The 25,634-nt window shown below is 47.3% G+C and overlaps 1 protein-coding gene across 1 annotated transcript in view; it reads left to right on the top strand.

The window, feature by feature from the left end:
• Positions 1-5,340: 5,340 nt before the first annotated feature.
• CLMP (CXADR like cell adhesion molecule) overlaps positions 5,341-25,634 on the top strand; it is a gene marked incomplete at both ends in the record, with an annotated part of 33,241 nt that continues 12,947 nt past the window's right edge. The window contains 2 exon segments of the mRNA XM_084274832.1: positions 5,341-5,447; positions 5,449-5,486. Coding sequence (XP_084130958.1) covers positions 5,341-5,447; positions 5,449-5,486 — 145 coding nt within the window.

The following is a 25,634-nucleotide window of genomic DNA, read 5'->3' as shown; positions in this document are numbered from 1 at the left end:
AGAGGTTTGCCTTGCTTTATTTAGCACAACAGGACACTAAACCACAGTCTGCAGCTCACACACAGTGATGGGCAGCATGACACAACACAGTCTGCAGCTGCGACTTGCACAAATCCAGCTCGATTAGCAGCTCGTGCAATGAAGCCCTCACCAAACACAGCAACCCTTGTGCCGAGGATCACACACAGAGCTTAGGGACACAAAGAGAAGGGACCTGCACCATAACCCCAAATGTACCAAGCCCAAGACCTCTAAAAGGAAAAGCAGCCCAGAGTTCATGACGAGCCTGAAAAGTCTCCTCAGCAGAAAGCCCCAGCAACGTAAGGACCCTCAAAACCAAGCTGTTAGTACTCAGAAGTCACAAGTACTTCAAAACACACACCAGTTACCCCAGGCTCCCCAAGCAAAGGATTAGGCAGAGCAGCACCTGGCACAAGGCTCCCTCACATCACCCCCAGCACCTCCTTGTATTTTACTTCATCTCACGTGCTTAAACTGCTCCTCAGCACGCAACCACTATACTCCAGATCTATAAAAGAGAAAGAAGGCTCTCAGAAAAACAGTCTTTCAAAGCTATCACCCCACAGCAAAAACGCAGGTGACCCTGGTTATCTAAAACCTTCTCCACCTCTTTAAACATCACTAAGTTTTACTAATCATTATTTATTTGCTGCACTAATTATAAAAGAGCTACTTAAACCTTACACATAACAGCATCATAAAGTAGACCTTACACCTTTACACATTTAATGTTTGTTAGTTCAAGCAAGCCAGGAGCACAAAATAAGGCTTTTTAACTTAAAAACACCAACAAAAAAGCTGCCTACTTAATTAAAACCTTATTTAATTAAACTAAACTCACATTAAAGCATTAAAAAAACAACCCAGCTTTTCCTTACCTTACAGCAACAGCAAACGAGTTTTCTCTGCTTTGTTTTCTTCACGGCAATATTAGCACACAGAGCGTCACCTAACGAGCTTAATTAACTTCAGACTTTTGCGTTTAACTTTAAAGCTTCAGTCTGACACTCTCCATCACCCCCTCTTGCACTCACGTAAAAATATACCCTAAAAACCCGCAACTTTAAAACTTCAGAGCTCTTTACAACTTCCTCCAGCCAACGTCCCTCACCTAAGAGCCCGCCCGCCCTTCTCTCCCGCTTTTTAAGGTGGGTCCGACCCCACCTGTGGGTCCGACCCTCCCGCTCCACACCTGCGGCCACTGGTTACTGATGGGCGTCCCTGGCCCACCCCATGGCACAGCTGGGGAGTCAAAGCCTGGCCTTTCATTGGCTCCTTTCTCATGGGACCAGAGCAACATCCAGTATTTAAGGGGTGGCACGTGGCTGGGTTTTTCTTCTCTCTGTTCTTTTTTTGGGAGGGGTCTGTGGTAAAACGTAAGGAGGAGGGTTTGTTACTTTTAGTGGCTCTGTCTATCATGAGGCTGGTTGGTAATGTTTCAGTCAAGGTAAGGCTTTCCTCAGCCAAGCTATACTTAGGGCTTTGCTGGTAAGTAAGTGTTGTGCTATAAAAACGTTTCAAGTCTTTATTGTTTGTGAAAGTGAAGCCTTGTGTGCTGAGTCCTGCTTTGTTGTCTTCTGCTGGAAAGCAGCTTACACTGTTCTCAGCTACCCTGACAGCAATGTAAAGCTAACAGCGATTATAAGTGTTGATGCTGTGTATAAGAAGTGCATTTTTTTCCTTAAAGTATAAATTCATTTAGTTAAGAGAAGTATTGAGTGTAGTCCTACAGAGCAAACAGAAATGCATGTGAAGCAGCAGTCCAGGCAGGCTGAGGCACTTCAAACTCACTGGAGCCTTTTTGGTTGTTTGTTTTTTTCTGAGATGCATTTGGTGACAGTGTGAGCGCTGAGGCTTGTTGAAGTGAGACTTTTTGCTAATATTAAATGACTAATAATGCTTTTATGATCAATTATTTAAGCCTACTTGAGAGATGAGAGCTTCTTCAACAGCAACTGGCTTGTAAGTCAATAATTGAGTCCTGATACAGTATGAAGTTGTCTTTCTACTGCTGGCTTCTAGTGAGAAGGAATCTCTCTGAGGAGGTTTATTTTCTGCCCTGATGGTTCTTGATGTCTGGCTTGAGTTCTGCTGTCCTGGGACTGGTTTGTTTGTGTGGTTTACTTTTCTTTGTCACGGTACTTGTCTGCTTTCTTCAGTTGCAAAGCCAAAAGCTGGACTGAGCTTTGCTCAAGAGGTTCAAAGTGCTCACCTGGCTCCCTGGGTGGGTGAACCCTGTTCTTCTACCAGCTGTACAAATAAGCTGGTTATTTAATTTGAGCTGTGAGAGAGAAGTGTGTATTGTGTGCCTCAGAGAACAGACTTGATAAGGAAGAGAGCAGGTTTTCCTGGCAGGGGCTACTTGGGTAGATGTGATGAGGCTGTAGCTGAGACAGGGCCAGGGAGAACCACAAGAGAAGCTGATCTGTGCCCCGTGAGGATTTCCTATATATTTCCATGTTGCTGTTCTAATCTGAGCTGACCCCAGACTTAAATACCTGGGCCTGTCAACAGTAGCACAGGAGCTCTGGCAAGCTGTTATTGTGGTATGTTGTCATTTCATTGCTCTCCCTGCTGAGCAGTGCTGGACACCCTTCTCCCACCCTGTGCTGGCGTTGTGTGTGAGGGGTGAAACTGTTTGCAAGCCTACTCAGAGAACTGTTAGAGATGCCCTTGCCATAACGGGAATGAACACCAGAGGGAGAATCCCCACTGAACCCCAAAGCACAGCTTGCTCTTGAGGAGCTTCCTGAAAGGGGCTGAATGTAATGTGAGACCGGGCTGTGGAATGGGCTTCTCGGGGATGATGGAGAGGAGATTTAGCATGCGTGGCTTCCTCTCTCCCGCTCCACCTCCCCCTCCTCCTCCGCGCACATCCCTCAAACACCCTCTCTGAGGGTTTCAGTGGAGGCTGGGCGGTGAGGCAGGGTGACAGGGCTCCTCTCTGTCTCGCTTCCTGATGCATCGATTCTGTTCAAGCAGAGCAGCACACTGGGTATTCACAGTGGAGCTTGGGACGTCTCGTGTCAGACTCGTAATGCAGAGAGACAAGCTCGGTGCTGCTTGGCTTCAGGAGGGTGGGGGAAGGGAGGAAATGCACTTTTCTCCATTGGATTCTGTCCTCCCCTGGAAATCAATCATGTTGTCTGAGCTCTGCTCAACGGTTTGAGCACCAGCAGCCAGCTTGGGCAAGTGTGTGGGGAAAAGTTCTGGAGGAACTGGCTCCTGCAGCATGAGCAGAGGTGATAGATGCAGCTGCTCTGTAGGGACTGTTATATTCAACTTGTAACGACTGCTTTGGTGTCATCAGCCTGTATGAGTTGAATATGCTGTTTCAACTATTTTCTTGCTGTTAGAGAACAGCTGGTTGGGAGAGGAGGAGCCAAATGCTGCTCTTGTTCCCATCTGAGGCCAGGAGGGGCAAATGAAACTTTAATGAAACAGGATGCAGAAGGATAAATTTTATCCATGTTATTTCTTTCTGATGGGTCTGGTGTTGTCTGGCATAGCAGCAGTGTTTCTTGTCTTCCAGTAAATGCTTGAAGAGCTGAAGCACTGAATTCCTACACAGCTTCTAAGCATTGTGCTCCTTGCTATGTGCTTAGCAGACAGCTGTATTCGTTTTCCCCCCTGAAGAGGGAGAGCAGGGTGCCATCCCTGATTTCACAACCAAGGCCCATAAAACTAGATGGGGCTGTGTGAGGAGCTATTGAGAGCTTGAAACTGAAGTCCTAGGTGTGGAGCCACAGGCTGGCAGCCCTGCATGCCTGCTCTTTCTCTTGGGTCTTAGAAATACTTGTGTAAGTGTTCTAAAGGGCTTCTGCTCGCTCCCCCAGAGCTTTCCTTTGACCCTGAGTTGCACAAAATGGGCAGACTTGCTTGATTTGCAGTCAGCTCTGTATGGTGGATGTTGACTTCATGAATATGCCTGTATTTTAGGACAAAATATGCAGTTTCTGCTTATGTTGATGCACCCTAGTACATGTTAGCTATCTGGGGTCCTGGCATCTGCTTATTTGTGGTGACATGCAGGTCAGCATGGGGCAGCCACCAAAATGCTTACTGGGCTGCTTGAATGGTTCTGATGCTGGGGTATTCCAGGTAGCTGGAGGTACTTCTCTGTCAACACCAAAGGAGGCTGCAGGAAGGGCTTCCCTTGTCTAACAAACCCAGATGTATCCTAAGGCACATGGGTATAAAGGTGGGTAAACTTGGCCTGTGTATGTCTACAGAGCATCCCATCACACATTTAAGCATCACTGCTGCTGAGTCCTTGCTGTGCCTTACTAAAGAAAGAAAAAGTTCTCATCTGGCTGATTCAGCTCTGTGGATTGTCCAGGTCACCTCCTACGAGCTCTGCTCCCCACTGCATTTGCTCCTTCTTGCTGGAACAGGGAGGTTTGACTTCCCTGCTCTGATGGCAGGAACAGAATGGGGGGTGAGGGAGCTTTTAAAACATGTTAACTTTGCTGGGGTGGAGTTGAGGATGGGCCAGAGAGGTCTCGGGCTGCCTTAAAACAGCGTTTGGGAGTGAGTTATAAGTTGCATTCCATGGCAGTCACTAAATGCAGACAACTGATTTCTGCTTGGCTTGGCTTTTCCTCTCGTCAGCATTGCACAAATAAAATACAAAATCAAATCAATTCTCAGGCATCTTTCTCTCCCAGAAATGAGGAGGGGAAAAAACCAACCCAACCATGAAGCAAGTGGAGCAAGGATTCCAGCAAGACCAAAAGCTTCCACTGTGTAATTTACTTGGCTGGAAGGGAGAATAAAGCCGATGTGTGCGTGTTTGTCATTCTCAAGAGCACGTATGTGTGTTCTTCTGAGAGTCTCTCTAGCCCTTGAGTGACGAATCTGATGGTGTGGGGTTTCTTCTCCTCTGTGCTGGGTTTTTCCTGCCTCCCAACTTAACTGGGGAGAAATCCTCTTGTTTCTCCTCCGAAGGTAAACGGATGGATAGATCCTTGCTAGAAATCAGCTCTACCTCACCCACATGACTGGTCTTCACTATTAATCCCAGCTGATGGCAGGGAGGGGCTCTTCTGGGAGGCAGCCATGTGCTGAACATTGAGCTCAGTGTTTTTCCCCCCTGCTCCTCTCCTTTTCTTTTCAGGCGAGTGAAATTGTTCCACGCTGCCGTAGACGTGAGCTCCTCGCTGCACCGCCTCTGCCTCTTCTCCTTCCAGAAAACTCAAGGGCCTGCACTGCCAGCAGCAGAGATCTGAGAGCCCTCGCTGGGTCTGGGCGGGATATGGACAAGGAGACGAACAGCAGAAGGGGGAAAAGAGCGAAGTTGGTTATTTTTCTGGCACATGGATGCAATTACACTCGGCGCATTCCAGAGGCGTTCCTTTGAATCCCGTGCAGGTCTGCCTGCCGAGCCTGGGAGAAGGGAAGAAAAAGGGAGGAGAAGTCCCTCTTGCTGGGAGACGGGATGTCTGCACTTCCAATTCTCCTCTTAGGTAGGCTGCATTTTGGTTTTGTTGGGCTTTTTTAATGGAACTTCTGTGTGTGTGTGTGTGCTCTCTCTACAGCCAGAATTCGTTTCTGATGAGCTCAAGGAAGGGATTTGTAAAGGAGAAACTTTTATGGAAAACTCTGATTTCAGTGTTCGGGTTCTGGTGCTTTTCGTGCTGCTTTATTTACCAGCAGGTTGACAGCCTGAGAGCTTTTAATACCAGAATTAATTCTGTTTTTTTAGAAGGGGTGGTTAAATGGACTCCATTGGGAGTGTGTGTTTCTTGTTTGGAGGGCAGCGTTTTTAAGCTGTGAGCTAGTGTGGAGCCTGAACCTCTTTTGGCAAAACAAGGTGAACAAAATGTCTTTGTTTCAGGCGTAGTGTCAAATTTGTTTAACTCTGTTTTGATTTGCTTGGGCATTTAATATTCAGATTTTAAAAATAAAAGGGCTTATTGTTTCCAATTGATGCCTGAGATGAGAAACAGATGTGGTGAAGCGCAAGGGGGGAGGAGGTGGGGGGAAGGATAGGAGAGGGGAGATAAAGGGGGAAGGCAAGAAAGGGGAAGAGGGCTGCTGAAAGAGGGGAAAGGGGTTGACTGCTGAATAGGAGAGGAGGGAAGAATGGCAAAGGAGATGTTGTGGGGGAGCGAAGGCAGAAGGGCTGGTGAGAGGGCAGCTTGGTGAAGCTGTAGCTCAGGAAGAGAAGGGTTTGCAGCCCTGAGGTTTTTAGTGGGCTTGCCTGAGACTGACTCGGAAGCAGCTTGGGTTTCTGCATCTCCAGAGGCACCATAATGTGATGAGTGAGCTTCTGTCTCCGTTCTGCTCACCAGATCGTGCTGACAGGCAGGCTGTGTTGAAATCTGTGGTGGCTGGGCAAAGGCTGTGATTCCCGGGTTGTCCTTCCCCTGGGAACCTGGGTGCAGGTGTGAAAGTGAGTTGGTCTTTGATTCCCTGGGAGGAGTTCAGCTCCACAGGGCTTTGGGCTGATCTGGCTGATCCCCTGGGTACAGGGGAGTTTTTGGACAGCTATAAAGAGATGCTGTGAGGACAGCCCTGTTCCTGAAGTCTCACAGGTGTAGAACATGGACTAGCCAGGTATCTAGGCATCTGGGGAAAAAAGGGTTTAGAGAAACCAAGGAAATGGGAAGGAAACTTGCATGGCCTGGGGTTTTGTTATTAAACACACTAACTAGCAGCATGGCTAATGTATACAGTCCTTATCTCTTAGCCTGTTTACCTCTCTGGGGCAAGCAAACAGTTGAGAGGAGACAGGAAACTGGAGCCAAAGAGTTAGAAGGAGACTTAAAACTAGGTAAGATGAAAGACTTTCCTGAGTGTGGGCATGATGCTGGCTGTGCTTACTTCCCCAGTAAAGGCAGGTAGATGAGGCAGGAAGGGGAGAGAACTGGGGGGTGATGTGTGTTACTGGGTGTGCCTATGTGTCAGTGTTTGACATCTGATTCTCGTCTTGGTCTGCAGCTGGTCAGAGCCATTTCCAACTGCCCCTGTAACACACCACACTCCAGAAAATGAAAATTGAAATTTCCAAGGGAAATATCTGATTTTTTGCTTCTGAGTTTAAAAGCTTCATGATTGAATGAGATGCTTTTCAGGCAGTTAAGAAAACCAGCAAATAATGTAATTTAAATGTTTCACTGAATTGCTTTAAGTTTTTAGGTCTCCTTTGCCCTTTTAACCCCCTCCAAGTCAATTTTGAATATTTTTAATGAGGCTTCCACTGAAGAGCTATGTTTATTTTGCAGCCCAATATGTTCATGGAGCTAATGCTTGTATGTCTAGTGTAGGTGCTGGTATGATGTGCTCTCTTGTCACTGCTTGGCAAGTGTATGTGCTCATGGAGCTAATGCTTGTATGTCTGGTGTAGGTGCTGGTATGATGTGCTCTCTTGTCACTGCTTGGCAAGTGTATGTGCTCTGCCCAGCAGAAACCAGAGGGCTCTAGAGTGGATGTGCCAAGACGAATTGGACCCCTGGCCTCCTGGTGCTGTGCAATTGCCACCAAACCTTGGCACTGGTGTTATGGGTGGGCTCCTCACCACAGTGTGTGTTGAGTCTGAATTTGGCTTGTCTGACAAAGGTGCATCCAGAATCAGGATGTGGTTCCACAGGGGTGATGGTGTGGGAGTGGGAGGAAGATGTAGCAGCAGGAGCAGCTCTCACACTGGTGCAGCTGGGCTCTGAGGACTCTCTTACCACTCTGTCCCTGGGGTATATGGTTGCTGTGCTGAGCACCCAGACTCGGATCATCTCTCTGCACTGGGAAAAGGTTATGGTGCAGATCCTCCCAGTGCCTGTTGGCATGAGCGATTGGGTCTGACAGCATGTGCTTGCCTAGGTACTCAGCAGGCTTCCAGCCTGAAAGTCTGTGATGATATAGAGGCAGCTCTGCAGCGTTCAGCCGGGGAAGGTCAGCCTGGGGCTGTGCTCTGGTACACTGACTCTGGCCTTCTCTCCTGCTTAAAAAGCAGAGGCAACCTGCAGTGTGCCCTATTGCATCTCCTTGAGATGCTTCTCCCTAAACCCCTGCAGTCCCACGCTCCAGTGAAGCCAAGAACCATGGTGCTTTTGTTCTAAACACCCCACTCCTTTTCCCAGTGGGGTTACTGGGAAAGCTTTAGACTTCAATGGAATGCTTTTGCCTGGAACCTCTTGAGCAAGGGAGAGTGCTTTAAGGTACTTGAAGTCTCAGCTGATAGATCTTCCTTCTGCTGGCTTTCCCGGTGTCTCCAGAATTCAGTGGTAACTTACAGCACATAAGGCACTTGCTATTGCCTAGTGTTCCTATGAGGACTCCTCATTTGCCATTTCCTTGTTTGTTCCTTGATGTACTTGGAAGCTTGGCAGATTTCACCCTGTGCTTTTACAACACTTAAAGTCTTAGATCAGGAGTATAGAAAGACAAATCTGTAGCTCTGAAAGGAGGTGATCTGCGTGTGACTTGTCCCATGTGGATTTCCCTCCTTCCAAAGCCAATGACACAAAAAGCTGCAGGTACCATCAGTGTATTTGGCTCAAGGCTATTTTCCCAAGGATGGCTTCATACAGCTGATGAGCTGTTTTTGTCATGAAAACTCTAAAAAGGCAACAAAACATCAACTGTCTGCAAGATGCAGCCTGTTAAAGGAGCAGGAATTGAGTGCTAGGACAGGGTGAAGAGCTCTTCCACAGAATGCTGCTCTAGGAATACCTAAGCAGCGTACCCATTAGGAGCTCCAGGGGGAATTCAAAGGAGTGAGACATAATTAAGTGAGTTGCTATCTGGCTGGGTATCAGGGTTAACACTCCTTGTGAGGCAGTAAAAATCTTGTAAAGCCAGGGATGGTTTGCATCAAATGTTTTCTGTCAAGGCACTTGACACAGAAATGGCCTATTTCTCTCTAGCCCTGCGTTGTTATTACGAAGGCTTAAATTTTTAGCATTTAAAGTTTATTTTGGGGGTTATTTTTAACCTTTCTTCCGTTTTTCCATTTTATCAAGAGGAAGGAAAGGAGGAAAAAAGGTCATGCTCCAGAGTGAGGAACAGTAGCATGCCAAAGCTGAGCTGGAATTCTGAAGACTGGTTAATTTTAAGGGGGAGGGGGATGAGGGGACAAGACATGAAGACTTCTTGGAGTTTCCCATGGAAAATAACTGGTGCCTTGCCTCCTTGCCAGGCCTGGACCTCGTCTCTCCTCCATGTAGAATTAGTGGTCTGTTTCTGTGGGGGACTCTGGCCCACTTCAGAAGGACATTTTGTGTAAGAGCAGCACAAGCTTCCCAGAAATGTCATTGCACAACTGGCTTGGAGATATCCTGATGTTTATCCTCAGGATCACAACAAACGCCCCTGTTTTCCTCCAGGCAAACGCAGGGCTTTATAGGGAACTTAGCAGGTTTGCAGCCTGGGATTTGTTGGAGCTTTCAGGAACTGCCTGGGAAGAAATGTAAACAGTCAGAGGCTTGTGTGTGTTGGAGGAGCCCTCTCTGCACAGGGGTGCTCTCTACACCCAGCTGAATGATGGCAAAGTGTGTGTGTGAGGCTGGTAGCCAGCAAGCAGGGTGCTGCAACCTGCTGTCTGTGCCCCCTCTCCTCAGAAGCCCAACTTTACCTTGGGTTCCTAGCTAAATAGCTCTCTGGAGGCAGGAGCTGCTGCTTGTGCATCCCTGATGTGTTTCAGATGCTTGCAGAGGAAGCTTGGCTCATGCCCACAGCAGTGTGGGTGTCTGTGTGCACTGATACATTGCACAAGAGGCTTCTCCAGGCACAGTGGGAGTTCGGTGGTGCCCTGCCTGAAAGATGAATGGGTCTCCATTTCTTTTTGTTTTCCCCAAAGCTGTTTGTTCTTCTGTTTTTAGAAATGGTTAGTTTATAGCAGCAGCCCAGCAAAAAGCCAAGGGTGAAGTCAGGTCACTGAGGTCTGTGAATAGATACTCAAATGACAGGATAGCACAGGGCACAGGAAGCACAGTGATGGGAAATGTGTGGGGTGATGGGGAGCTGGTGGAAGGCAGGAGTGTGAATCTTTTGTTCATCTGATCCTCTTTTCTCCCTTCCCTTCTATGTGCTGCTTTAGTACTGTGAGTGAGGTAAGCTCAGGTCTGCCAGCCAGAGGTTCAGACCTCACTTAAAACACTCTCTGCTTTGGTATATGTGGTAGTGACTGGGAGCTCCAGTAGTGGGTTAGCAACCCAGAATAAACCTGGTCCTTTCCCAGAAGTTCACTGTTTAGGTACTGGAAAAAGCAACTGTGCAGCACAAGGATGATGGGCACTGCCTTGCCTCAACAAAGCTAGATTATTTTTTCCTCAGGATGCCCTTTCTGCACCTCAGTTTCTTCACAGGACTCATTAGGCAGAACTCTTCTCTTTGCAACAAGTTGTAGAGGGGACTGAGCAGTTCTAAGGTGCACTGACAGTGGTGAATGTGAGGGAAAGCTGTGAAACCAGTCCTTCATACATCCTTTTTCTTTGGAAAAGCATTGGGCAATTTCAAAAGGCAAATGGTGTAACTTGGTGTTTCTCTTAATGGGCCAGACCCAGATTTGTGATGTCAGAACTGCTGTGCTACAAGAATCAATATACATTACAGTCTTTCTGTCAGCCTGTCTCTTATGTGTGGCTGGAAAATGATTGTGAAACCTTAGTCTGTGACTTGTTCCCAACTGACTCAGTAGGAAGGCTGAAGCCCCATTTAGTGCCTGCACTTCAGTTGCCTTTGGTAGGAAAAGGTCCCGATGTGCCCGGATGGTATTGAATAGAAACTGGGCTGCTAAGAGGCCTTTCCAGAACTGGAATGTGGAAAAAGAGCAGCTCCCTTTCCTTCCCCTCTCTGTGCCTCAGCAAAAATATCAGAACTAGGTGTTTTTTTCAGTGCTGGGAATATGAAATGCAAGCTGGCTGGGGCTCTGCTCAGGCTGCAGTGTCTGGGGGTTTTTTTGTTTCTTATAGCTTGATAAAATTTTAAAGGCCACAGAAATTCCTAATATAGATATGAACCTTTATCTGCAGGGCAGGGCTGGGGAGTGCCAGGGAATGGTGTTTTTGTGGGTGCAGGGGGAGGTCTTTCATACAAAACAGTGAGCCTCGAATATTGAACTAAACCAGAACCAGGCACTCTATTTTTTTTTTAAACAAAAAAACCCCCAAACTTGCAGGGTTTTCAACCTTGAAGGCAAATCACTTTATGACTTCATTGTTTAAATTTAGGTTTTGTTTTGCAGGGGGGATCGTTAGACTTGAAGCAAAAGCCTTATAGCCCAGGGACTGTCACTTCCGATTACTTCCAGTGACACTTCCAATTATTTCCAATCACAATTCCAGGGACAAGAGGAAAAAGGAGCCATGTTCTCCTACATCAGGGCTTTTATTTTTTTCCCCTGAACAAAGGACAGTTTATCAAACCTCTGCAGAAAAAGGTACAGAGCCAGATTTGGCAATCTGCTATGGTGGGGTAATTCCAGAGCAAATCTGCTGGAGTGGGACTTGAGGTCTGTGTCTGGAGGGATGCTGGGAATCCTGCTGTTGATCCTGCCTTGTTGAGTAATATTAAGGAAATTGCTTCACTTTCCCTGGGCATTAACTGGCACTGGGACTCATCTCAGAGCAGCAACATGCGGCTTCAGCTGTCCTGTGAGGGGAGACCAGTGTGCTTGTGGTACAACTGATGCTGCTGTAATATGCAAGCACTCTGCTGTGTCAGCAAAAGTCAGAAATTCAATTCCAGGTGAGCAATTTTGTGTTGTCCTGAGACCTTCAAGGTGTGCTGGTCAGCAGCTCTGATGCTTTTCTGGCATGTTCTGTTTCGGTGCCTGGTGCAGGTCTCGTCAATCACAGAGCGTGACTGAGGTGCTTACAGAGATGGGTGCTGGTCCCCTGGGAAGTCTCAGCCTTTCCAAAACTGTTTTACTGAACCCATTCCATCTAGATGGATGATTTCACAGTGGGACATTTGTCTGGTTCTAATGTGGTCTGTGCTGTGGGCAAACCCCTTCATTTCTATTGTTTCCAGCCCTTGCTTGGAGACAAAGGGAATTTCAACCAGACAAAGCATAGCTTTTGTGTTAGCAAATGCTGTGGGGTTTTTAAAAAAAAATTCTTCTCCAAAGGGAATTTTAAGCAATTGTCAGGGCTTTCTGGTCAAAGCAGCATTCAGGATGTCTCGATTCCATTCTTGGTTTGGCCAGTCAGTGATTTAGTAATTCAGGCTCCATTTTTAAGTGCCTGTTTCGTGTGTATCCACTTCCAAAAATTATAAAGGGTCAGTCCTTCTGAAGATGCAAGTCTAGGGACATGTGAGCTTGGTCACACTGACTGTGTGCTGTCAGGAACCCTTTGAGCATTGAAAGTTTCAGGGGCATGTTCGAAAAGGCTGGTTTCAACTGCTTTGTGCCTCATTTCCTATTATTATTATTATTATTATTACATGGAATAAGAGCCCTGGGTTACAGCAACCTTACCCTCCTGAGCTGTCAAGTGCTTTGAAATCATTGTAGACACTAAGCTGTGAAAGTCCAGAGTGATAAGCCTGTTAAGAGGTGTGAGGGTGAAGATAATGTTCAGGAGTCTTCCCATCAGGGCCACTCAGTGTAGCAAATGGATCCCAGCTTATCTGGCTCTGTCCAGCTCCTTCCCTTTAGCCTGAGGCTACCCCTGGGGTAAAACAATCTCACAGCTGCGAGCTAATTCAGGCCCAGTATGACCTGGGCAAAGAGGAGTTGCAAAGTCTGAGCTCCTCTGGGCTGGAGCTAACGATCCTGCATTGCACAATACTTTACCCTCTAATTACTTGAGCTTGCATCTTTTTCCCATTTAGTAATGCCCTGGGCATGCTGCTCCCATTGTGGGGCAGCAATGAGATGAATATGTACCCATTAGTGCAGGGCACTGGCTGCAGGGGAGGCTGCAGTCCCTTTCCCTCTCCAGCTGTCAGCATGCATCTTCCCTGCCCCATATCCTGGCCTGTGAGGGCACTGGGAGAGGAGGGAAGCCAAAATCAGGATGTGAATGGAACAAACTGGGTCTTATTGCCCCAGAGGGAACTACTTAGGATGGTATTTTCTGGCCTCTGCGTGCTCAGAGGCAGGGACTGTCCCTCAGCCTGTCTGTACTGTCCCCTGCACCACTGTGGCCTCAAAAGCTTGTGTGGCAGCCCAGTGTCTATCTTGGTTTGCTTCCTGCTTGCTGCCTGAACAAGCCAGGCACTGGGCTATGTCTCCTCATGTAATTCTGGGTGTAAGCTTGCACAGTGGGAAGGCAGAGAATCTGGGAACCCGAGGTGTTCAGGCACCTGAACAGCCTTTCAGATGGGATGCTGAGGGTCCCTGTTCACTGTAGGCTTGTGGAAACCAGGCTTGTTCTGATCAGATCACAACGCAGCACCTGCTAGAAGGTTTATTATACTCTGCTAGTGGCTCTAACTACTGTGCTGCTCTGTAGTGTGCAGCTGGGGTTGTGGGACTTCTCAGCATCTGTGGGCTTTAGCACTTGTAAGGCCATGGAAGAAAATGCAGCAGACATCTGTCTGTTACAGGCATACCTGGGCAAGCTGTGAGGTGCTGACAACAGGGGCTTTCAAGTGGTCCTGCAGACAGAACCCCTCTTCCAGGGTAAAGCTTTGAGGGCAGTGTTGAAGATGGCTGGAGTACATGTAGAGGGCAGAGGATTTCATTGTTGTTATCCCTGCATTCATTTGAATCAAATGAGTCAAGTATCTCTCCCAGAAAGTCACCTGGGCTGTTTGTTTGGAGGCCTCAGATGGCATCAATTTCCCAACAGTTTGTCACCAAGACTGTGTATTTTCTGAGCAACTTCAGTTATGTCTCTCCTATCTGTGCTTGAGCATACCTTTCAGTATGGATCTGCCTGGCAGTGTGATCTAATCCCCCTGGGTTTAGGAGGTTTGTGACATTCTTGGCTCTTACTGAGTACATCCAAGTCTCTCCAGCCCTTTATGCTCTGGTGTCCTAGTTAGAATGGCTTCTGTTGTGACACCAGGGCATAAGCACTGCAGCTCATGGAAGGGGGGTGGGGGTCTCCTTGGTACAGAGCATTGATAATCTTGTCAGCAAGGGCAGAGTGTTGGCACAGCAGGGTGGGGGCTGCTGAGGGGTCTGTGACTGGTGTGCTTGGGTGAAGGTCTGTGTGTGGCCAGGTCTGGTTGGATCGCAGGAGGGGAGGATGGAGTCGCTGTGTGTTCCTGGTCCTGAGGGAACAGCCCTGCTCATTGTTTTAAATCGTTCTGGGGTTTTATTTTTCTGTGTCAGCACTGTCAGAGCCTATAATCCTCAACCAAAAGAGGCCATCCTGCCCTACCAAGAGAAGGTCTTAGTGAGGAATCCCCTTCAGCAAGGATGTGGCAAGCAGACTGACAGTGTAAAAGGAGGGGAAAATATCCTGAGCCAATATGCATAGAATTAGGGCTTGATTATGATGCAGGATTAAAAATAAAACATGAAGAATTCTCCCTATACAGGGGGCTGCTGGAGCCCCACAATGGGCAGCATTTTGTGCCAACCATGCATTATCCCAGCAGTAATTGAGTGGGTAATGATTACACAGGCTTTATAAGCACCCACCATCAGTTAGGCTCGTGCTGTGTGGACAGGGAAGACTTGGTGTAGCAGCTAAGAGTTATTTCTGCAGACATTTTAAACAGCAGTTGTGGCTCATAGATTCTCTACACCCCCCTCTATGATCCAGGAGAGAGTAGTACATAATAGATGAGGATTTGGAATAGATGCCTGGGAAAATGTCTTAGCCAGCTGTGAGCTAAGAGGGAGCAGAGTGTTAGGCTTGCACCAGCCCTGAGCTGTGCTGTGGGTTTTGGGACAGGTGGGCATTGTGGGCAGGGGAGCTCAGCTCACTCTCTGGCTTTCAAGTCTCCTGGAAGACTGAGGAAGATGCTTCTTCCCTTGTGCTTCAGGGGGAGATGGTGGCTTCCTGCAGGAGGTCCAGTGTGGCTAATGCCTGGGAAGTGACATTTGAGACTTGGTGGGATCTTTATAGTCAGATTTGTAAGGAGAAGAGATGGGAAGGCAGGAATATGTCATTTTTTGCTTCCATTTCCAGTGGTGACTCTGTAGCCATGTCATTATGGCAACTTCTCACTGGTGAGGTTCAGATCTGTAGGTTAACTTGTCTCATCTCAACTGTAACCTCAGTAGGTGGTTTCACAAGTCCTTTTGGAGCCTTGGTTTCCCCATCTGTAGAAAGGCAAATGTCTCCCTGTACAATGTGGTTTTCACACAAAGCAATTCGTGCTACTGGCAAGCAGTTTGATTAGGGCTTTCAGCAGCCCTCTTGTTCCTGAGAGCTGGGAGCTGCTGTCGATTTGCATCTCGTGGCAATGGGATGTAACTGCTCTGACAGTGCCAGCTCTTCCAGTGTTTAGGGAGGAAGAGTTTGAAATCTTAGAGCCACAGAAGTCCTTACTCCAATTCTTTATAAATTTAGTAGGAAATACTTAGCTGTACTTCCTAAAAGAGGAAATGCTTGAGTCCTGTCTCCTGTGTTTAGAATAAACAGAATCCGGATAATTCAATCTAAAAGGAAAATGTTCTTTTGAGGATAAACAGCCTGAATAAAACATTCCTGAGCCAACCCACAGTAATGCCCCTCCCCTTGCACCATCCCCCCAACCAGCAGTTTTTCTCCTGAAGGATGCCAGAAGCAGCTGGCTGACCAAGGGAACTGGCCTCACTGCAAACCAGACCCTAAATCATCTTTAGAGTACCCCTGTTATGCCCGCTCCAATCATGCTGGTACCTAAAACCATCCTGAATGACCCTTTAGAATCAATGGGGACCCTATAAGTGGGCACATCTTCCTTGGGTTACTCTGGGTAAGTGTTAAATGAGACTCAGTGCCTGGCAGACAGACTTTGGTGTTGTTTGTAGACGTTAATGAGGGCCAGATGTGGAGATTTGTGTGGTCTGGGGCCGATGAACTGCTGTTATCTGCAGCACGGAGCCATTTGATTTCTTCTCCTTTCCCTGTGAGGCAAACATAATAAACCATTTCCAGTGTTAGGAGGCTGCTGCAACTCTTCTGTTTGCTGGGCTGAAGAAACACAGGAGGCAGAGGCTCAGAGGGTGAACTCCTGCTTGAGACAGGGAAGTGGGGGTGTAGATCTCCTGTCACTCCAGATACAGCAACCAAAGAGTGAACAGGCATTTCAACTGTCAGTGCAAGATTCACACATAAACAATGTGTCCTGAGCAGAATGCAGCATCTAATAAGCATGTGCTACAGGATAAGAGGAGCAAGAAAGGTTAGGGTACTCACTTAGCTGCTTGTTTCTAGGAAGCTGGTCTGGGGAGGGGGGAAATACAGGAACAAGGTAAAAAAGGGGCTGTTCCCTGGCCAGATTTATCCAGCTATTTCCAGTCAGCATTTGGCCTATGTACTCATTTAGCTGTGGTTCCTCCTGTGGCCCATGGAATTGCTGTGGTTATTCACACCCTGGATTCAGCCCTATGAGCTGTTACAATTGCATCAGACAGATGCCTCAGAAATTCTGCAGTCAGTATTTCACTTCTCCTGCACGGATTCACCCAGTGAGTCAGGCTTCTGCCCGAGAGCAGACGTGGAAGTGAGGAGCTAGGAGCCACTGGAGCAGATGAGACTGTTGATCTAAATGGCCCAAGATCAGATGGAGGTGCAAGAAAACCCACCACAGAAAGCATGTGGCATCACATACTTGTGCAGGAAACTTATTGCTGTGGATGTTAGGCAGTTAAGGAAAATGTGGTAGCTTGAGTCCTGCTCTTAGTGTTCTTGGCTTGTTAGAAAGGACAGGGTGTCAGGCTCTGGTGCTGCAGGTATGCTGTTATGTTACAAACCCACTGTCACTGGGAGTCTGTGTTCCATAGGAATTTAAGCACACAGCAGAAGCACCATGTGCTCAGAGGTGGGATGCTATTTAGCATATACACATCCCTGATGTGATGCCCCCAGCTTGTCATGGGAGAGAGGGAGCCAATGGGTGGAGACAGCTTTGCCTAAGATGTTTGTGTGGCTTTACTGGGTTTTTATTGGGAAACATGCTTCACAGCCAGTACCTGTGTGTAAATAAAAGGCCCAGACACCAGCTGAGGGTGTACGTCTGAACTGTTGAACTGGAGTGCATCTGAGTTGGCTGTAATACAGGAGACAGGCTGGGTAACTTCTCTAAGAGCTGGTAGCTGGAAGTTAAACCTCAATGAATTCAGGATAGGAGCTAAGATTTGAGGGGTTATCAGGGAGTAAATGTGTAGCTGAAGCAGTGTATCAGTGGAGCAAGTAGGAAAGCAATGCAAATAGAACTGCAGGCTGTCAGGCTGCAGCATCGTGGTGATGTGATGGTCTGTGATCTCAGCTGCACTGAGAACTCAGATGGATCAAACCTCATCTGCTCTGGCTTTGAAAATATGTTAATAAATGTTGTGCTTCATTCCTAATTGCATTATTGATTGAGGCTTAATTTGGTAACACTGGTGAAACTATGCACTAAACAGTTTAATGGGACATTTTATGGGCTTAAAAGATGCATTTTGAAGCAGAACTGCAGCAGCTCTGGGGCTGCATAATGCACTGCCATTAAGTGAGGTGGCAAATGCAAATGTGGGTAGACAAGTGTGTATCAATGAGTGAACCAGGTCAGTTCTTGGGCTCTAAACCAGACTGTGTGTGTGCCTGAGCTGCTTTCCTCTTTGTTTTCTTTAGCTTGTCTGTTTATCTTTTTCCTTATCCCTCTAATTTTCATATTGCAGAGGCCTGGCTTATCCTTGGTCTTAATTCTAAAGATAAGTACAAGGCTGCTTCTGTTCTGAGAACCCCTGTGGGGTTTGTGGCTTTGTCAACCTCTCCAACTATTTTTTTTTTTAAAAAAAACAAAGCCTAAATAGGAGCTCACATCTCAGGCTTTCCTGTTGATGCCCACACTGTTTGCAGTCTGAATCAGGTCTTTAAAAACAATTGACTTCGTGGATACACAGCAGTTATCCCAGTGTTGCATCAAGAGGCGGGTGCTTGAATTGCTTTCCAGAGCAGCGGGCAACAAGCGAGTACTATGCACGCACCGGCAGGGAGGATGCTCCTTTGTTGTTCCTTTTGTGTGTGTTCTGTGGTGCTGCTTTTCCTGTCTCTGCTGCTTCTCTGTCAAAGAGCCTATAGAGCCAGAGGAATTGGAATCCAAGTAACAGATTTATCAATTTGTGGTATTCAAATGACTTCAAGATTGTGTGAGGAGTCAACATCCCTGTTGCTTTGCAAGAGATCTTCAGCTCTCCTTTTATTTTGCCAGCCACTTGACAACATGAAGTCTCAGATCCTCTCCTGAGTGTTCTCATCGGTCTCAACTTGCCTGTTGTCTCCTCTTATAGGCAAATGTTAAGATACCCAGAATCACATCTCTTATGCTCAGTGCAGTATCTAAAAGTGCATCCCTGTCTGAGGGCTTAGCCCAATGTAAATAACACCAATCCACTGTCCAGCTGCCATCTCCAATCAGCCAAAAGATGTAGTCAGAGAAACAGGAGTAGAAATGAATTTTCACTAAGTAATTTGGCCCTAAACATGAAAGTCTCAGACACTGTTCCTCAACTGGCTTTGAAGTAATTCACCCCACGAAGAGCCTTACAATAGGAGGGAGGCACCAGGCTGCAGCCTGTGCTTGTCACACTTATTTTCAATTGTTTGTTTATTTCATTTTAAAAGTTCTTTGGGGAATCTCTTATCAGCTCTGAAACGTGGCTGCGCTGGTAAATAAGAAGCAGTGACATTAAGAGTAATTGACATTAAAATGTTGTGACATTAAAATTAATCATGTTTGATGGATGCTGGAGACTGAATCCACAAGGCTCCCGGGTTTGTGTTTTAGCAAGTTCTGACATTCATTCTCCCCCTCAGTTCCTGCAGTGGTTATGTAACTGCCTTCCCTGCCCGCTGGTCCCAGAACCTTGTGCAGGGAGGTGATGCTGGTTTGGGAAGGAGAAGGGGTTTTCTTGGCATTTGCTGCTTTGTAGCCTGGGGGGAAGGATGGCTGTGGTATTTTCCTTCCATCCAGTGAGCTGGTGTCAGCTTCTCAGTATGGAACTGGTGATGCTGGCTCCCTAGTCAGTGCTGTGAGGATGAAGGTGAAAGGAGCCACTGGGGTGTTTGAGGTGATGGAGTTATGGGCTCTGTGTCCCAGGTCTGGGCAGAAACAGCCAGGCAGGAAAAGCTGGCTCTTGCAGTGGGGATGGGGATGGTTTTGTTGCTGTTTTTAGTAATCCTGGGTAAATATTTACACAAATGTAACCATTTGTAACAGTTGTGTGAGGTTGGAAGGAAACAGTGTCAGTTGCCAGTTCTGCTCATGTGGTACCAGCTCCAAGCTGATGAGAACCTGGCAGTGCTGCTGCTCTTCAGGGTCTGGAGTGTCTCAGAGCTGGAAGGGGATGTGGCATAACCTGACACCTGTATTTACAGCCAAGTTCTTGAGCAGCAGCCAGGAACATGGTGTTAGGAGTGCCTGATGGCTGGTCCCTGCTCCTTTTGTGAGGCAAGAACTGGGTGAATTCACAGCAGCCTGCTTCTCTTAGGGTGCCTACAGATGGTCCCTCCAGGCCAGGAGTGAGAGGGAGAGATGCAGCAGTTCTTGTTTCCAGCAGCAAGTTTTCCAACTTCCTTTTTTAGCCATGTGAAGCTTGAAGTGGCCTCAGAAAAATGAACTGATGTGTCGGGCAGGAATCCAGCTACCTCCTTGCAGCCTGAGCTCTGTGCTGGCTCCGCTTTCTGTCCTATTTGGAAAGTAATGAGCTGACATCAGCTCGCTCTTTTCCTTTCCCACTGTGGTCTGTATGGGGTGCCAGTCTTGAAGAGTCAGCAGTGAGTGCATGGTCTCCTTCCATGGCCTCTTCCTGGCACTGAGGGGTAGCGTGCACGAGATTCATGTGACCTCAGCTCTTATGAGAAGCAGAAAGGCAGAGCTGCAGGGTAATTTAAGTTAAAGCTTGGCCTGGTGGTTTGGGGCACTGCATTCCTACCTTCTTCAAGCAGCCCCTTGAGGTGTTTCTGGGCTGGTGTTTGGTTTGGATGGACCTTATGAGATGTAGATCTTACTCCCAGCTCTGCTGCTGATTCCTTGTGACCTTGGTTGGTCTCATGTCCCTGGCTCTCCAGGGCCAAACTGCACTTCCAAATTCTGCTCGTGCTCTGCAAGCTGAAAATGACATGTGGGCTGAGAGGGGAACACAAAGATCTTGGCATGGGATGGTCCATGGGAGAGTCATGATTTCATCCTTGAAATTGTACCATGTGCAGGAGTCTCACTGGGGCATCACTGGGGAAGTTAATGTTAAGGATGCTTTTGCTAATCCTGTATGGGACTAGTTAATTGCCTCTGGATGAAGTCCATAAGGTTCTAAAGTAACGAAGTGACTTGAGAATGAAGTGTCCTTTTTTGAATATACTATTTAATTTTCTTTCTGATATCCATGTCCCTGGGGAATAACAAATAGGCTTGAGTATCCCCAGCTTGTGGGTGTGCAGGGTAACACACCAGCGAGTTACAGCTGAGGTTTGTGGATGGCTGGTTTGAGGTGCTGAAGGCCTGCAGCAGTGCACACCTTGAGTGAGGGGTCTGTGGGTGAGCAGCAGCCTGGGGAGGCAGAGCAAGACCAGAGTGCTCAGGTTAGAGCTTTTATCTGGCTTTCTGGCTGAAAATGGGGTTGGGGGTGGGGCAGGGGAGAAGCTGTGTCAGCTCCTATTAACATGGATTTTCTGAGAGAAGGCAAACCTGTGAAACCCTGTGAGTACTGCAGAGGCTGGACAGACACTGTGGTGGTGCTTTGTGGCAGCTCTGGCTCAAGAACATTGGGGGGTTATTGACAGTGAAAGGAACCCATGGTAACACTGAGTAGCAATAGTGCTGCTAGTGCATCTCAGCTTGGAGGAAAGGATGCTTTGTAGCTCTTGCAGAGGGTACTTCTCTACAAACTGAGGCTTGGATCCAGGATCACCAGTAGGGTATGGAGACAAAGGCAGTGTCTGAGTTCTCCATTTCTTGCTTTGATTCCCCAGATCAGAGCACTGATGGATAATGTACTGTGCAAACATAAAGCTTTATTGTGGTGCACTTGCTTTGCCCTGTTGTGCCACTTTCACTCTGTGATTTAGCTGTTTTCCTGGCACTTGGGAGTATATGAATACCTTTCAGTATTGGCCAAGTAAATATTGGGGAAGTCCAAGTGTTAAACAGGTATGTCTTGCAGGTTCAGTCATCAATATCAGGTGATGATCTGATCAGTTACAACAGCCCAGTGGTTTTGATGTGCAGAGCAAAATTAAGTATATCATACTGGAGTGAAACCAGCCAGAGCTGTGACCTGCTCACAGATACTGTCAGCAGTGGAAAAAAAAGCTGAGTTTATCAATTAAACTGTGCTCAGCTACCCCCACAGACCACACATGCAAGGAGAGCTGGGCTTTACTGTAAATGTAGCTGACAGATGGCTGCCAGACATTACAATGGACTTAATCATTGGACCCCACCACCCTGATCCAGCAGCTGTGTACACAGTTTGTGTCACGGCTGAAACCAGCTGTGGCACCTCAGAAGGTCTCTAGTGAAGGCAGGGGGAGAGGAGCATCAGATGGTTCTTTCTGGGTGCTTTAATGGGTCTCTCCTGGACCTGCTGTAAGACCTAGAGCTTGTTACAGAACAACTTAAATGGGAAGGCATTTCTGGAGGTCTCTGGCTCAGATGTCAGGCTGCTCAGGGTTTCAGCCAGTCTGGTTTTGAATAGCTCCAAGGATGCACATTCCCTGTTCCAGTGGCTGACCGTTCCCATACTGAGGTTCTTCCTAATATCTGACTGGAATTCCTGGTTTTAGAACTTGTCTACTGGTGCACCTCTGAGAAGCCTGGCTCTGATTTCTCTATAGCTTTGTTGTTCCCTCTGTGTGCTTTACATATGCATCCCTGAGGCACACACAGGCTTTCTTACATAAATTGGAAAGGACAGAAGTGAGGTGTGGGGAAGCTGCTGCTTGTCCAGGAAACCTTGCTTCTGCTGGAGGTTCTTTTCTAGCTTGAGCTTTCTGACTGGGAAGCTTAGATGACCTTCTTGAGGACTCCCCCCTGCCAAGTCTCCCAAATAATTCAGTACAAATCTCTTTCTCCATTGCTTCTTGCCAGACTGGACAGAGCCTTGTTTCCATGGGAGGCCTGTGTTCCTGTGCTAGCTCTGGGCTCCTTGTACCCATAGCCTGTATCCTTTCTTCTTCACATATATACCTGGGTTCCTGCAGGACAGCATGGTGAGGATGAGCCAGAGGGGTGTCCTTGTGGAAAAGGCCCACAGACTCCTGGGCTGCACTCAGAAGAGTAAAGGTAACAGGCCAAGGGAGGTGACTCTTCATCTCTGCTCAGCACTGGTGAGACCATACATAAAGTACTGGTCCCAATATGAGAAATGCTGGAGTGAGTCCAGCTAAGAGCCACAGAGATGATTAAGAGACTGGAGTGTCTGCTTGGAGCAGGGTGTTGGACCTCCCTGGATGTCCCTTCTGACCCCTGTTCTGTGGTTCTGAAGCAGTTTTGATGAAACAGGCACATCAGGACTTCCCAGTAGATGCTATAGATATCATTGTCCGCAACAGCAGCTTTAAAAGTGGCTCTGGAAGATGCTCACACACTTTGATCACAACAGAATCCAAGTTACAGCTGTTGACAAGATAAGAAGAATGCATTATGGTCTATTTCTGGTTCTCAGAGGCCAGCATTCTCTCCAGCACTCTAAATTATTTCTTCGACATCTTCTGCTCTCTGGTAAGTCTGGGCTGTTGTAAGAAGCACTGCTTGATATTGAGGGGATGAGTTGGTCAAGCTGTGGAAGGGACTTCAGCCTGAATCAAATGTCAGGGGAAGCATAGCCCTGCTTGGTCAGACCTCCTAAAAAGGAGGGTGGAAATCCAAAGTCCCCCTGGGAACTGGTCATGTGTGCTGCCCATTCCTCCTAGGCTTACTTCTGTACACTTCACCTGACCTTTACAGTATGCTTCTCCACAAGACACCTGACCTTTTCACATCCCATTAGAAGATTTATTCAACTGTTGCCTGAATCCTGTTTTTTACCCTCTGCCCCCCTCCAAGCCCTTCTTCCTGTTCAGCATCTTGGAAACATTGTGCTTGCTCACCAGAGCTCAATGATGCTCTGCAGCTCTCAGAGGGGGCTGTTTGTCCTCTCAGAAGGCTGATACCCACTGCCTGCCTCTGCAAAGGGCTCTGCCTCTCCACTCTTACTTGGGGCATCCCTTGCTGTAGGAAAGGGATCTGTGCCAGAGAACTAGATTGCTCTTTTGAGCAAAGGTCATGGGAATATTTGGCAGGCATGATGCTTGCATGTTCTCATTCGGGGTTCCCCCTAGCAATAGCCCTGGGCTCTTGCAGATTTTGTTGCTTTGCAGAGCCCTTGGTATTTGCAGACATGCAAAATACATGTAGCACACATTCCAGCTGCTGGCATCAGAGCCTGATGGTGAGTGGAGGAGAAACCTGCTCCCCCTCCCATTCCTACTGCAGAAGCAAGTTGTTTGATACAACCACTAGAAATGAATTTCAGTGGGGTTCAGCTCTGATTCTGAGCTGTTAAAACCCAGAGGAGTGTGTCGTCCCCCCCCCTTAAAAAAAGACTGCAGGTTTATTTAGCTGAAGTACTAACAATAAAGCTTTGGTGTAGTGTTTCCACCTGCAGGTTTCAAAGCCAGTTAAAACTGGGTTTAAAAAGTCACACTGGGAGCATGTTTCTATTTGAGGGAAGCAGAGTGGATTGGCTTTTGGGTTTAGTCCATGTGCCTTGTCCAAGCCTCTTGCATGGTAACTTTGTTCCCTCTTGAACTTTGAAAATAAGAGCCTGACAGTGTTTTGATAAACCTACACTGAGATTAAAAAAGAAACAGCACAGGTTTGTAAGGAAATGAGTAGACTGAAAATGGATGAAGTGAGTTTTTCCACGTGTTCTTGAATACTCAGAACTTTCACAGAAGCAAGAGAAATTTAGTTCTTAATTTCCTTTAAGCTGCAGTTGCAGCCTTGTTGCTGCACTTAAACATCTTGATGAATGCAGCTTTATTGTACAGTCATGTCCTTTCAAAGATTCTAGGCTGTTCTGTCATGGAATGGATCCAGTAGTGAGAATTTGGCCCTCAGCTTGTGCCACAGTCCTGTGGGCAGTGGGATCTTCTTCCTCAGCCCTCACAGTCTCTGTCTGTTATCAGTGCATGAGAATGCCTTAGGCTCATCTGTGACCTGGCAGTGACTGAAAAAAATCTCTGGGCAGGAATCCATTGTAGTTTGTATTGTGTTAAATAACATCTCCTTACGTCCTGTGTGTGACTTCTCAGCCCTCCTCTTCGCTTCAGAATCACTCACAGCAGCTGTGCAGTGCTGCTGTCAGTTAGAATCCCGATGCCCCTGAAGGGAGAAGGCTTTCCTAACCATGCTTGTCTGAAAGGCAATGCCCTTCTGAGCATTCAGTCTAGTCCTTGGTCCTGGGAGGATCCTCTTGAGCACAGGGCCTCACCAAATTCAGGATCAGACTCTCTTCAGTACAGTGGGAACTTAATACTCGCTGTGTAGAGATGTAGTAGTGAATTGTCTGTGAGATGCCAGCTTCCTAAAACGCAGTGGATGGGTGTTTCTTCCAGCACTTGGTTTGGTTTGCATTCCTCAGTAATCCCCACTTGATAAATTTGTAGCTGTGAGTTGGACAGTGGGATTTTCAAGCTCCTCCTCTACTTGCCTGAGACCTTAGTGTATGTGTCCAGATGCCATCTTTCCTGGTAGCAGTGGAAAAGGAGGAGATGTCTGTTCTCAGTGTCTGCTTGCAGCTGGTGTGCTGTGGTGCCAGACACTAGGGAAGATGCTGGGAGGGACCTGAGCCATAGCGATAAGATAGTTAAGAACCTCATCCTCCTTTTTCTTCCTTCTGGTTCATGCTGAGGCCAGTGCAAGGATGAGGATTAAGAGGAAGAGGCTTCTCTCACTTTCTAACCTCTGTCTGGGTTCACTGAGTGCAAAGAAACTGACCCAAACTATTGCAGCATTGGTGAGAACTGATGGCTGCAGTCAGCAGGGTAGAAGGTATCTGCAACTACTCATGGGGAGTTTGCACGTTGTTGCTCTTGGTCCTGTGCTCAGGAGAGCAGACTGCACCTTGCATTCATTCCAGAAGCGTTGCAGAATTTAATGTCTCTCTCAAGTCTTGTGGGGGTGATGGGGAGGAGCTGCTGTTCATTTTCTGCCCTAGGGTAAGCTGTAGCTGAGGATTTGAGATTGAGTGGATATGAGAATATGAAAAGTGACAGAGTGCTAATACATTAGGCATTCACTTTGTATCATATTAGTAGTGCTTGTAGTGGATAAGTGAGATGTCATACCATGTTATGTGCAATTATGGGTATGCAGCTGAACATCTCATTGAAGTAACATGGATGTGGTGAGCAGGGGCTGAAACTTGGACCTTAAAACCACATCAAACTGTGCTGAGAAATCTCTGCGAGACCAAGATGCGGAGCAAGGCATGAAGTTTACCTGTGTGTTGTACCTTTTCTGTCCAAGCTTGAAATGAGTTGAATTTCTAGGACAAAAAAACATCAGAAAAGCACAATCAGTTCAGTGCTTCCTGACAG

Source organism: Gallinula chloropus (genome assembly GCF_964237585.1).
Source record: "Gallinula chloropus genome assembly, chromosome: 24".
Lineage (NCBI taxonomy): Eukaryota > Metazoa > Chordata > Aves > Gruiformes > Rallidae > Gallinula > Gallinula chloropus.
The sequence above is the reverse complement of the archived record's forward strand: the minus strand, read 5'-3'. Positions and strand labels throughout refer to the sequence as shown.